This window comes from Pseudomyrmex gracilis, unplaced genomic scaffold (genome assembly GCF_002006095.1).
Source record: "Pseudomyrmex gracilis isolate BER0280 unplaced genomic scaffold, ASM200609v1 scaffold_157, whole genome shotgun sequence".
Lineage (NCBI taxonomy): Eukaryota > Metazoa > Arthropoda > Insecta > Hymenoptera > Formicidae > Pseudomyrmex > Pseudomyrmex gracilis.
This window is the reverse complement of record NW_018020741.1, coordinates 2,135-15,088: the sequence shown is the minus strand read 5'-3', so window position 1 is coordinate 15,088 and position 12,954 is coordinate 2,135. Positions and strand designations below refer to the sequence as shown.

Here is a 12,954-nt window from a genome sequence, read left to right as displayed (position 1 = left end):
GGATTTTACGACCAGCGTTTATTGGCTCAATTCTCGAACACGTACGAATTTATTCGCATATAAAACGAATCATTCTGAGCTTTGTGATTGGTCGAATTTTTCGGCCTATAAACATGTAAAATTAATTATGATCATACGACGAGAGAGAGAGAGAGAGAGAAATATGTTCCGTTTTGTATGCAAACAAATAAAAAATCTTATGGCTATAGTAGATTCAAGAGAGTTGAAATAAAAAGTTACTAGTTACCGATAAAATATAACTAAATAAAGTTAAAAGATAAGAGTCTAAAAATGTAACTAGATAAAGTTATAATTATTTAACTTTTTAACTTTTTAACTTAACTTTTATCTTTTTAACTAGACACTACCCAATCTTGATGAGATCTCGTTAAAATATTGATTTAACCTGGTTTTTGCTTCCATCAGATGGAAAAAATCTTCACCACAGACTCACGCTACATTTTTAATTAGTTTTATTCGGTGGAGTATACGCGTTTTCGATTAGTGGACTTCATTTGTTTTTCAGATGTAAAATAAAATATAGTCGCTGTGATATACACGTGTAATACTGATGAAATTGGGACCCACATATAAATATGTAGTAGCGTAAGTTTTAAATTTTAAAAATCGGTTATATAAATTTGTTTAAACGGATTCATGTATGTGTGAATATATATTAATAACATAAAATAGCTAAATAATGTATACAGGATGTCCGTAATTGCCGTAACACCGCTTGTAGGCAGGTAGAAGGGGTTATTCTGAGTCCAAAAGTCCTATATTACTTTGCAAGATTTGCAATAATTAACGAGATGCTATTGATAAAGATCCGCGAATGAGTATGCAGCCATGAGTGCATAATGACAGCTTAATGACAGCTCAGTGTTTCGCGCGCTCACGCCGTAGCAACGGAATAGGAGGAGCTAATAAATAACATGTGATAATACATAAACTGTACATAAAAATCAATAGCTATCGACAACTAAACGCAAAAGCATGAACCTCTCGTATTTGTTTTATTAAAATAAATAAGTTAAATGTCAAAAATGAGTTTTTTAAATTTTATTTTATGTAGTTACTCTTATTTACAAAAAGATAATTGTCGGTAATTATTGATTTTTATTTATAGTTTATGTATATATCACATGTTATTTATTAGCTTCTTTTGTTCCGTTGCTACGGCGTGAGCACGCGAAACACTGAGCTGCCGTTATGCACGTGGCTGCGTATTCATTCGCGGATCTTTATTAATTAATATCTCGTTAATTATTGCGAATCTCGCAAAGTGGTATAGGTAGAACTTTTTGGCTCAAAATAATCTCTGCTTACAAGCGGTGTTACATCAATTACTGGATACCCTGTATATATTAAATAATATATATATATATATATATTATTGATTATATATATTTATTATTAATATAAATATCGTTTATGGTTTTTGTTGCCATTTGACATTTGATTTGTAAATCTTTAAATTTAGTTTGATTAAATTTACACTTTTCTTTTTTCTTCCGGAAGCACCAAAATACACACAAAATCATAAAAATATCTAATAAAACTTAAATATTCAGAATATATATTTTAAAAAATTAGTATTTAAAACAGTACATAAAAAGAAAAAAATAATTTTTAACAATGCGGTGTCTAAAACTTACATGCACAGAGCAAAACGTAACAAAACACAATGCTTTTATATAGAAGAATATTTGAATTTAGGAAGCGTTAAAAATATATATACATATATTGCCTAATGAGATCTTACTATTATGCTTTTCAAGCGAAATTATATCTCAGAGCGTAATTCAAATATAATCATTATTATTGAAGACTTTACCAGACGTTACGTATGACGTACGTTAATAAGAATAAATCAGAGAGCGAAATAAATTAAAGTAACTTCCTCCTTGGCCTGTATAGTGGAAAAAAAAGGCGACATACTCTATATAATACTAGAACTTTGTCATGCATATAATGCTAGAACTTTGTCACTTCAGACGCTTCCTCATTTTTGCAAAACATTCATTAGCATAAAGAATGACAACAAATAAAAACGAGTTCTAAGAAAGGAGCAAAATCAATAGTAATAATAAACACCTAATCGGAACTGATTACTGTTTCGCGATTATTAACGCTCGTTCTTTTTTTTTTTTTTCTCGTTTTTTGTCAGGCAACGAGTTTTCTCGTGATGCAAAATAATATCATTAAACGATTTTTTTCAATGATCTTTATATGTTCATTATTAATAATTGACCACATACTTTGTTTAACATAAAACAAGCACGTGACTGTAGAGTAAAAACTTTATTATATTATAAAAAATAGATAAAACTCGTAATTTTTTTTTCTCTCGTTTCTTGTTAAGCAACGAGTTTTCTCGTAACGCAAAATAATATCATTAAACGATTTTGTTTTTAACGACGTTTATATATTTATTATTAATAATTGATTGATACATACAAGTTGATTATTTAACATAAAAGAAACACGTGACTGTAGAGTAAAAACTTTATATAATATAATGAAAAATAGACAAAAACTAAATGTAAAAAACTAATAATATATAGTTTTTTTATAATAAACATTTTTGATAATAGCTTAGAATTGTCACGTGTTTGTTATTTATTGGACACTTGGAAAACTTAAATTTATTAAAACACGCATATGAGTAATACATAAGTACGTATTTGTATCTTTCCATTGAACTTTGCAAATACGTATCTTAAGGACATGTGGCTCGCGTGACTGCGATATATAACAGGTATGTCTGGACCGGATGTTACAAGGAAAATAAGTTCGGTATTAGACGTTCTAATAATTAGGAGACATTACAAAAAAAAAAGAAAAAGAGAAAACCTGAAGTCACACGGCCATTTCGTGGCATTCTTGAATCACTGAAGTGAAGGTCTGGGACTGCAATCCAGATGTCATTAAGGAAAAATGTGAAAGGTTTCACAGCTAATATTGCGTATTTTACTTGCAGAATACGCTTGTTTTTTTTTTTTTTCTTAGTACTCTTTTCGTCAAAATCCGTATTTTCTCATGTGTTGGCTTTTAGTTTGCATAAAATATTGTCAGAATCGTAAAAACCTTGAGCAATTAAAACCGCGTGATTAATGCAAAACTTTGTTTTTACATAAATCCGTCTCACGGTATTTCATAGTCTCTTTTTATTTACAAATGGGTTTTTTTGTTGCCACAATTCCTTGAATTGTCGTAGAGTTGCGACAAGTGTCAAAGTTCGTATTGAAAGATTTTTCAATGTTAGTGTTATTCTTGAATAAATGATCTCCGAAGAGTTTTTAATTCATAGATGAATTGATTTTTTTTGCAGTTGTGATTGAAATACCACGTAATAGTTCTAGGACACCAGACTAAGTGTCATGATATTCTAATAATGTCGACGTAATATGATAGATTGTAAATATTGATTTAACTATTAGTTTTTTACATTATTTTTATCATTTCTTATTATCAGTCGTTCTTTCTTCTAATCTGACATTCTAACAACTTCAAGTAATACAAAATACAATAAAACAATTAACTTATTGCCTCCTTTTTGGAATTACTTAATGTGTTACGATTGTAATTTAAATAATAATTTTAATAATAATTCTATAAAAATTGAAATTTGTTTTTGATATAAAAAAAAACGCAGATTTACTAACTTTTTATAAATTTACTTTATAAGTTCCACGTATAAAATTAATTTGTGGAAAGTAATAATCAAATTAATATTTATGATTACATTATGTTAACATCATAAAGAATGTCGTAATGTGTCCAGAAAAATGTCCTAAAACTATTATGTTATTCTACGGGTAAGTCTCTCATATGACCTTTAAATTTTTCAGAAATTTTATTTTATAATATCTGAAAGATGCCAAATTCATCTCTTAATTTGCATTTTTTATATAATTAATCAACTTGAAAAACAGATCAATTTTAGTGCTTGAACTAAAGATGTTGAAGCTGATATTAATTATTTCATTAGGATTAGAGACAGAGAGTGAGAGAAAGAGAGAGAGAGAGAGAGAGAATATTCAAAATAAATTTATTATTTATAATATATTTCTTTGAAACTATCTTTATAAATTGTTTTTAAATTGCTTTTACAAATTTTAATAACAATTTATATATAATAATATTTTATAAATATTGTTCTTATAATCATTTCTTTCAAATGTTAAGATCACAAAAATAAAAAAAAAAAAACAAAGACAAGACTAATCGTGAAAGTACAAACAATTTATTTGGTTGCAGTATCGTGATTTATAGAGTCATACTTTCATTCGCAAAATGTTGGAAGGCCAACACTATGATTTCAGCGTTACGCACGACAGGCAAGAAAGGGAACCGTTTCACAGTTAAGAATTACGAGGAGAGTTTGATGTCAAATGTGTACATGAAACATGCGTGTATGCAATGGCTCTATTTTTTTTTTTTTTTTTTTTTTTATTGCGATACTAGTAAGATTGCGCAAATTTATGCAGTAAGAAAAATCTCATTTGCTAGTACGAACGTGCAGTTATTGAACTTATAGACTTGCACGGACACTTTATTAATATTACACAGAAAAAAAAACGAAAGAAAATATTTGTATTATAGGAGAAACAGTGCTATAATTAATTGCGCCATAAATTTACTTCTCGAAAGTATTGATTTAACAGTAACGTATATTTGTTCCGAGCAAAACACATAGGGAATTTTATAAATATTTCGATATAAAGAAATATACATATAATATTTAATTAATAATAAAAGATAAAAAATAATTTTAATGTATAATGTTTAAATTTTTTTATGTAACGTAGTAATTTAATTTAAATATATCATAGACTAAATAGATCATTAAATATATTATAGATTTAAAACATAAAATAAATATAATGTTTAAAACATAAAATAAAATAAATATTATAGATTTAAAACATAAAATAAATGTTCTTCAAAAATAATGTATATAGTAGAAACTTTCTCAGTAATTGCGAGTATTAATTTCAACTTTTTTGTTATAGATGAACCATTAGTTTCCCCCACTATTAATGATTAATCGATTCTTGAGTAACTGCGCAACGTAGAATATGTGCGTCAATCTTCAAAATGTACATCAGTCTTCAAAAAAACAAAGAAACATATATCCGTCGTTCTTTGCTACCAGTCGGTCGCTAATTAAAAAACAAATTTCGAATTCTAAGAAAAATCGATTTTATGCGCTTAAAATTACTAGAAGTTTCTATAACTAGTAATTCGATTTAAAATTATAAAAAAAATTAAATTACGTTATTTTCAAAAAAGATTTAATTTTCTTAATGTATTATAATATTTTATATATATCAATTTGTGCATTTCTTTATATTTTCTTGTTCAAATTAAGAATGGAGTAGACAACTTGCGCTTAAAATATTTTCAACGTTATAGATTTCTTCTACACGCGACGGGTAAAAAATCAACAATTGTCTTCTAGTATTAAAACACTTTAATAATATAACGAAAACTTATTTCCCGTTTGGATGAGAATTAACATTGCCTATCTTTCTTTCATTTCGAGATATCTTTAATATCTTCGATTGAAAAATGCGATACGGCGAACATGGCACGTAAATAATGGAGATTGATATGTAGGCTACGTTGGTTCACGTTGCATGTGTGAGAGTCACGTGTTATGCTCTAATAGTATCAAGTATATGCCGTTTGTAAAAAAGAATTGTTGAAGAAATCTTCACAATTATTTTTTTAAGTATGACAGTGGAAGATGTAATTCAAGCGATCATATCTTTATTCGATCGACCATTAATTACGTTTTACATGCCTCAAAATTCTTTGGTGTTATCCGAACTTTTCGGAGTACGTACTATCTGTTGCCGCATTGATCATTTTTACACAGTCGACGCGCAGTTCTGTTGTGTGAAAAGTTGTTAAAACAGATTTAAATAAATTTGATTTAAATAAACATGCGTTTACAATAAATATTTACAATAAAAATATTTACATTAAATTTTTATAATAAAAATACATAAAAAATATAATAAAAAGATTGTTTTTAAGTGTTGTCGTGTTACTGTGCTCTCGATTAGAAAAAAATACACGTGTGTATAAATTTATAAAATAAGTATCAATCAAATCAGTATCAGGTATTGATACAGTCTAACGTCAAGAGAGAGAGAGAGACGTTGAAAAGATTGATAAAAATTAGCTAGAGAGTTATTTGCGCGCAAAAATGTTGTGACAAGATCTTTTCTGACAAGGTCCTTCTGCACGAAACGTGTGATATCGATCATTTCGAGTTATTCATACAATTATTTCCGTTGAATTACTACGCAGCTATATGTTGGCGCGAGCTGCTGTTGCAAAATTGCCTGATACGCACTTTGCATGAAGATGAATTTTTGTTCTTATAGTGAAACGTGCTGACTCGGTTAGAAGCGCGCAGCGCACGAGAGAAATTACACGCACGCGCGTATATAACACCGCGTCGCGGATGCTGCGGCTCCGAAATCACAGCGGCGATATATTACGGCATTCGCGACGTAACTAGTGACTGTCTGTTCGTAACACGTAGGAACGCGGACATACATATTTTACGGCTCTGATAAAAATATAGTTAAAATATTTGTTTACCTTCCGGGCATTTCAATTATTTCACAACAAAATTTTTTTGCTTTCTATTTGAGCTTTCTATATAAATCTCTACATATGTGGAATTGATATAGAAATTAAATCGAGAGAATTTAATTATTATAAACAATTATTACGCGTAATACGCAACAGTTCGAAATCTCTTTAAATTTAATTAAAGTAAAATATATTGCAACACATAAATTGAATTCCTTGTTGTATCTTTTTATATTGCCGCAGATAATTTGCACAACGCGCGTTTTATTATTGCAGATAATTTGCACAACGCAATAAGGACACACGCTCGATCGAAGTTTAGCCATTCGACTCTGTAGTTTTCACTCTGAGAAAAGCAATTGAGTAATTTCCATTATGGTGTTCTTCACGAGATAAATGACCGATAGATGCAATAAATGGCAATAACTTGCTCTTTACCGTCTGTGTTTGTTGAAGTTCTCTTTCTTCTTGGTTTGTGCAAGTAAAAAATAAATGTGAATATGTAATATACAGTAATGTATAACCGATGGCACTTTTTACCGGACAAAGCATAATCCACGGGAATGTGGGAAATAATATTTTTCGTGATATTTAATGTTCTTCGTGAAGTGACCTAATTTTTGAAATTTGCAAATTTTCAGTCTCTTCCGAACAAATTTATGCAAATATTATTCTTATCACATATCTCTCTGACTTATTTTGCAATACGAGAAATTATGATAAAGATCGCATTTATCATAATCTCGGCATTTATTTCCGACGCTTAAACTCGGAGTATGCAAACTAACATTTATGTAGTAATGTCAAGAGTCTGCGCGAGTCTGGAGATCAACTGCGTGTGTTGCGTAACACACGTGTTGCTCATATAACTTAACGTTTTCTTAAGAAGAAAGAAACAATGAGGATGTTTAAAGACATCATTTGTACAGTTTACCGCTAGTTAGATCTCGATACGTAATATTCGATAAATTTTATTGTCTAAGTGTGATATTATTAAGGATCTCTCTTACGTATCAACTATACAACGTTCCACGTTGCATGATTTTCATGTTGTTGACCTGTAATTTAGTTCTCGCTTTAACGAGCTGTTTAACCATCGTTCTAATTTTCTTTTCTTTGACACACACACATCCAAAATAACAGATCTTTTTTTCGCACTTTTCACAATTAATAAAAACAATTAAGAGAACGATGTTATTTTTATTTGCGCAACATAATTTGCGCGCAACCGCAATTATAAATTTTGCTGCGATCAAAATTATATATGTCTACTTCCATCGAAATATAATGTATATTTATATATCGCGTGTAAAATTTTTAGAAAACTTCAATCCGGTAAGATTGTCGTGGTTTTTTTAAACAATTTTTTATTAATCTAGAAACTTCATCTCTGATATGTATCGAGCAAACAGCCTTGTGCGGCAAAAGTAGAACAAATTGAGGTAGAGCGCGAGCAAGTAGAGCATCATTTCAATTATAACGATCATTTTCGCGATAATACCGATCGATCTGGATAAGATTTTGTTTTTTTTTTTTTTTTTTTTTTTATAAAACGTCATACCAAAGAAGAATAACAACCGTACAATAATGTTTATTCGACGCAATAATAAATTTTTCAGTACGTAAGAGTCTTGTGTTTTTTTTTTTTTTTTTTTTTTTTTTTCATACATACGCATCGTCCTTCCGAGGTCAGATTAAGAAATCAAACTTTCGGACACACATAAACTGGTCGGTAAGTCGGCTACTGAGAAAGGAGAGATCGCGTATATTATGCAACAGTCGCAGGTAATTTATACTCATGGTTAACGAATGGTATTACGTACCGTAAAGCTTTGTGTGAGCGCAACGCGCGTTTTGCACCATGCAAACTATAAATTGCCGGACAAACATTACATTCGTGATGTTGATCCTTTTAATCGCGAGAGACCCTCATTGCCGTCGCCGTACTGACACTCATTTACATATATCTCACGAAAGTCTTTGATGATATCACATACAAGTCTTACATTCCAAACTTCCTAAAGTAATTAACAACACTTGTTAATAAAGAGACCGGTAACTATTCTCTTGTACAAAATCGTTTTAATTAAAAAATATTACATATACATTAATTAAATGTGTATTTTCTTTGTAAGATAGAAAAAATTACAACGCAACTTATTTCGCGACGCGCACCAATTATTTACATTGTTGTTTTGTTGCTTATTTATTTTGCATATTGTTTTGTACTTCTTGTTGTTTTGTAAAATTAAGCGATATAATCGAGTAATATTTATCTCTTGAGTTATCGTTCTCGTAGAAATAGAAATGATTGCAAGCTACGTATGTGTAAGATAGAAATCGCCGCGATTGCAGCGAGATAATGTGTCACTGCCGCCTGATATTCATCAATACTTGAATTAAGTGGCGAAAAATTTATTACGTCGCCGATATATACCGGCACGTATAACGAGATGAATAAAATGTTTTTTTTTTGTATGTTTTTGTCAGAAACTGTAAAAATTGCGAGACACACAGATTGTACGTCTCAGTATTCAAATTGAGAAATTTTGTATTGATAAAAAAACGGAATTACAAAGATAATTTGTGATAAATTAATAATATACAACGAGATGTTTTTTCGAGTTTGAACTGCGTTAGCGTCATTTTTATACCGACGTTTCGTGAACATTACAGCTCACTTTATCAGAGTTTAAAGAGCAGCTTGATACTGTATCAGGCTGCTCTATCAACTTGATACTGTATCAGGCTGCTCTTTAAACCCTGATAAAGTGAGCTGTAATGTTCACGAAACGTCGGTATAAAAATGACACTAACGCTGTTCAAACCCGAAAAAAACATCTTTGTATGTTAATATTACACACTGCGAAAGCATTAAATGTCAGAATAACTTAATAATAATTGTATTGTTAAGTTTGCGGAAAAAAGATTCGGCTATCATCACAAATTTATCATTTCTACCACTTTTTTCGTACAATGACAGCCGTAATAATCCGTCTTTATGACTAACAACTTTTATCTCATTATGGACACTGCAATAAAATTCGTTCTGTTGTGAAATATAGAAAACTTTTGCCAAATAAACAAGTTTATTTATATAGAATAATTTTAATTTGTTATCAAAGCAAAAATCATACTACTTTTCACAAAGACATTTTGCTATTGTGTCAAAACTGTGTTACCGCTTGTGCATAAATATTTGTCGCAACAGAGAAATACTTCAATGTACAATATAATGACGTATCGAAATATCGAAGACGCCTCAGACAAAAAATTTGGTGATTTCAAAAATTTCATCATTAGCGTCCTACATTTAATTCGGGAGAGAAAGCTTGCTAACCGACTTATATACACGATGAAGAATTCTCAATGTTGCTGGATCTCGTAAGAATTATATAACGCGGTGTGGTCGAGTTCTACATCTGGCTCGGCAAAAAAGTTTATTTCCAAAAATTTTTTTGCTTTGCAATTAATTTTAATAGCCTCTCGTTGAAAATTTTTTATTGATACGCACGAATGTTTCCATATTGTTCGATAATAATCAATTTCCATTTTTCTACGCAATTTTGTAATGACACATTCTAAGTAATAATAGATAATTCTTGATTTACACGTATTACACACACAGCAAATAAAACGTTAAAACGCTTATATTAAATCATGTCGGAACTAAAATAAACTTGCTGCGGTTTTTTATTTTAATAATAAAGCGTATTTTAATAATTTTAGTTGCAACAAATACGTCATTTAATTGCTCTATAATTCTTCATTTTTATGATTTTAACGTCAGTCGCTACCGATTCTTTAATTATTATGCAAATAATATTCTGAGATGTAAGAATATCGAAGTTGTTTTCTTTCTCTAGATTCTTGTTGACATGTACACATCTTTTATTCTTGAAAGAAAAAGAGAGAGAGAGAGAGAGAGAGAGAGAGAGAGAGAGAGAGAGAATTAACATCTTCTAGTTCTTTTGGAGTTATATAAACGATGTAAAAGACAATTTATTTCAAACGCTGCAATTAGAGTCTTGTTAGTTCTTGCGTGTAGTTTTTTAAGATCTTGCAAGAGAGATAAATTTCAAATTCTAAGCAGATCGTGTGTCTCTGTTTTTATTCTATAAAGAAATGTCTTTTATATATTCTTTTATATATACAAGAGAAACAGGCGGATACGAATATACGCATCAAGTCTTCGCGTGCTTTAATTAATTTATAAATTGGCTGCTATATCAAATTTTCAGATACCACACAACAGACACAACAGATAGCACACACACACACATGCTCAACAAATATATATGTTTCTCTTAAAAAAGAAATAAAATTACAAGATATATGTTTATATTAAGTTTCAAGCATGTCGGCAACATTTTATAATCGGCCATAATTTTCAAATGTAGATGAACGTTTATTCTGTGAGAAATACATTGAGTAATAATCGCTAGATAGTTATATCAACTCACATAAAAAATCGCTTACATAATCACAGGTTTCATACATGTCTAATATAAGTAAGTTTCGACATCCGCACCTGGTAACGTTATTGTTGTTATTTTTGCAGGCAGGATAGCAGCAATTTGCTTAGGTCTCCTTGCACTTGTGATTGGCATAGTGCTGAGTAGTATACCATGGGTTGATTGCCTTATCTTAAAAGTAAGTATGTGAGATACACACATTTACTTGCGACATTCGTTTAATACAGCGCCGTATGAGATTTTGCACAATCATCGGTGGAATTAGTGTGACTGAACGGAACAAGATCTGCTTCGTTCTAACACGTTTCTGCTTTTCGATTTTTATTTTTTCACTCTCAGAAATTTTGCTTGCAAAAATACTCAATTATACATATACAAGTTTACAATTGTTTAAAGGAAATGTTGCAAATGGTAGTTATTATTCGATACTTTTTACATGTTCGCGCAAAGTAATTTGCATTCGCAATAAATACAAGTTTTTCTAAATGTTTTGTCTAAAGTCTAAAGTCGTCTCAATATACGCCATAGCACGCGTTCGTGATTTGCTAGATAATTTATGATTTGTCTTTCTCATTATAAACCAATGTATTATTATCGCTTTTATTGATTATTACTTGCAAAATTGAAATTTTTAATGCGAATGTTTATTGCTCATTAATAAATATTAATTAATCGTTTTGAACGTTTAATGTAACCTGTTGAACACAACTGTTATTGTCAGTTTATTTTTTTCATGTAGAAACAATTTATTATTCTTTTGACGGTATTGCTTGATTACTGATTTTTTACACCAACATGAGGAATGTGACAATTTGTTTCCGTTCTTACACTTTCTCTTTTCTCGTACTACCTTTCTTTTTTTTTTATTGAAAAAAAGAACCCGAGTTTAGATATTTTTCGCAAAAAGAAACTAGGTGACAATCTTTGACGCACTTTCTTACTTGAGTAACAGAGGCTATATAAAAATAAAAAAGCATTATTATACATATATACATATATATATATATATATATATATATATAGGTATTATCTTTTCTAAATTGTTACATCAAGATCAGATTTCTTCTTGAGCTGACTAACGATAATTCGATGAAAAACTGCTATCATAATAAGCATCTCGTTACGAGAAATGCGGACGTGCAAGTTTCGAGCGTTGAGAGAGAAACGCGTATATAATAATAATACATTGGCAATGTGCGTTGCGCGCTTTTCTAGCAACTGCGACTGTGGAACGGTTCGCTTTCATTCCAATATTGGCAGAAGCCAGGCGTAGTTCGATTGACGAAGGTTTACATATTTAATGTAACCAATACGGAAGGCTTTCTGCAGTACAATGAGAAGCCGAAGCTACAGGAAATCGGCCCGTTTGTGTATCGGTAAGTTTTTTTTTTTTTTATTTATTTTATATACACATTCAAGGAATGTGCACAAACTTTTACTTTATTACACAATCGAGGAACAAACGCGATATATAAATCGAATAATGTGTATCTTCGAATAGTATCAAGTAAAGATGTATTTTTATGAAAACTTTTTTTGAATTTTCCGATAAGCGTGTACTTCTTTTTGTTTTACAGCGAAGATATGGAAAAAGTCAATATTGCGTTCCACAACAACGGAACTGTCAGTTATCAGCATAGGAAAATTCTAAATTTTATGCCCGAAATGTCTAAAGATGGAGATCTAAAACTGATAGTACCCAATATACCTTTGCTCGTAAGTTTTTACAATGTGTTTTATTTTAAAGTAAAAAATCTAAAGGCTCCGAAAGTTAACAAAACTTCAGAAATATATATATCAATGGTCATGAGAGCCTAAACCAGGATGTGTTGTGTGGGAATAAGCGTGTATATATATATATATA

General features: G+C 30.1%; 1 protein-coding gene across 1 annotated transcript in view; it reads left to right on the top strand.

Annotated features, from left to right (window-relative positions):
* The window catches only part of LOC109857410 (scavenger receptor class B member 1-like), a 40,105-nt gene that overhangs the window by 25,377 nt on the left and 1,774 nt on the right, over positions 1–12,954 (top strand). Inside the window, exons 3-5 of the mRNA XM_020433685.1 lie at positions 11,177–11,268; positions 12,306–12,466; positions 12,668–12,806. Of these exons, the coding sequence (XP_020289274.1) occupies positions 11,177–11,268; positions 12,306–12,466; positions 12,668–12,806 (392 nt within the window). The remainder of the gene's footprint in view (positions 1–11,176; positions 11,269–12,305; positions 12,467–12,667; positions 12,807–12,954) is intronic.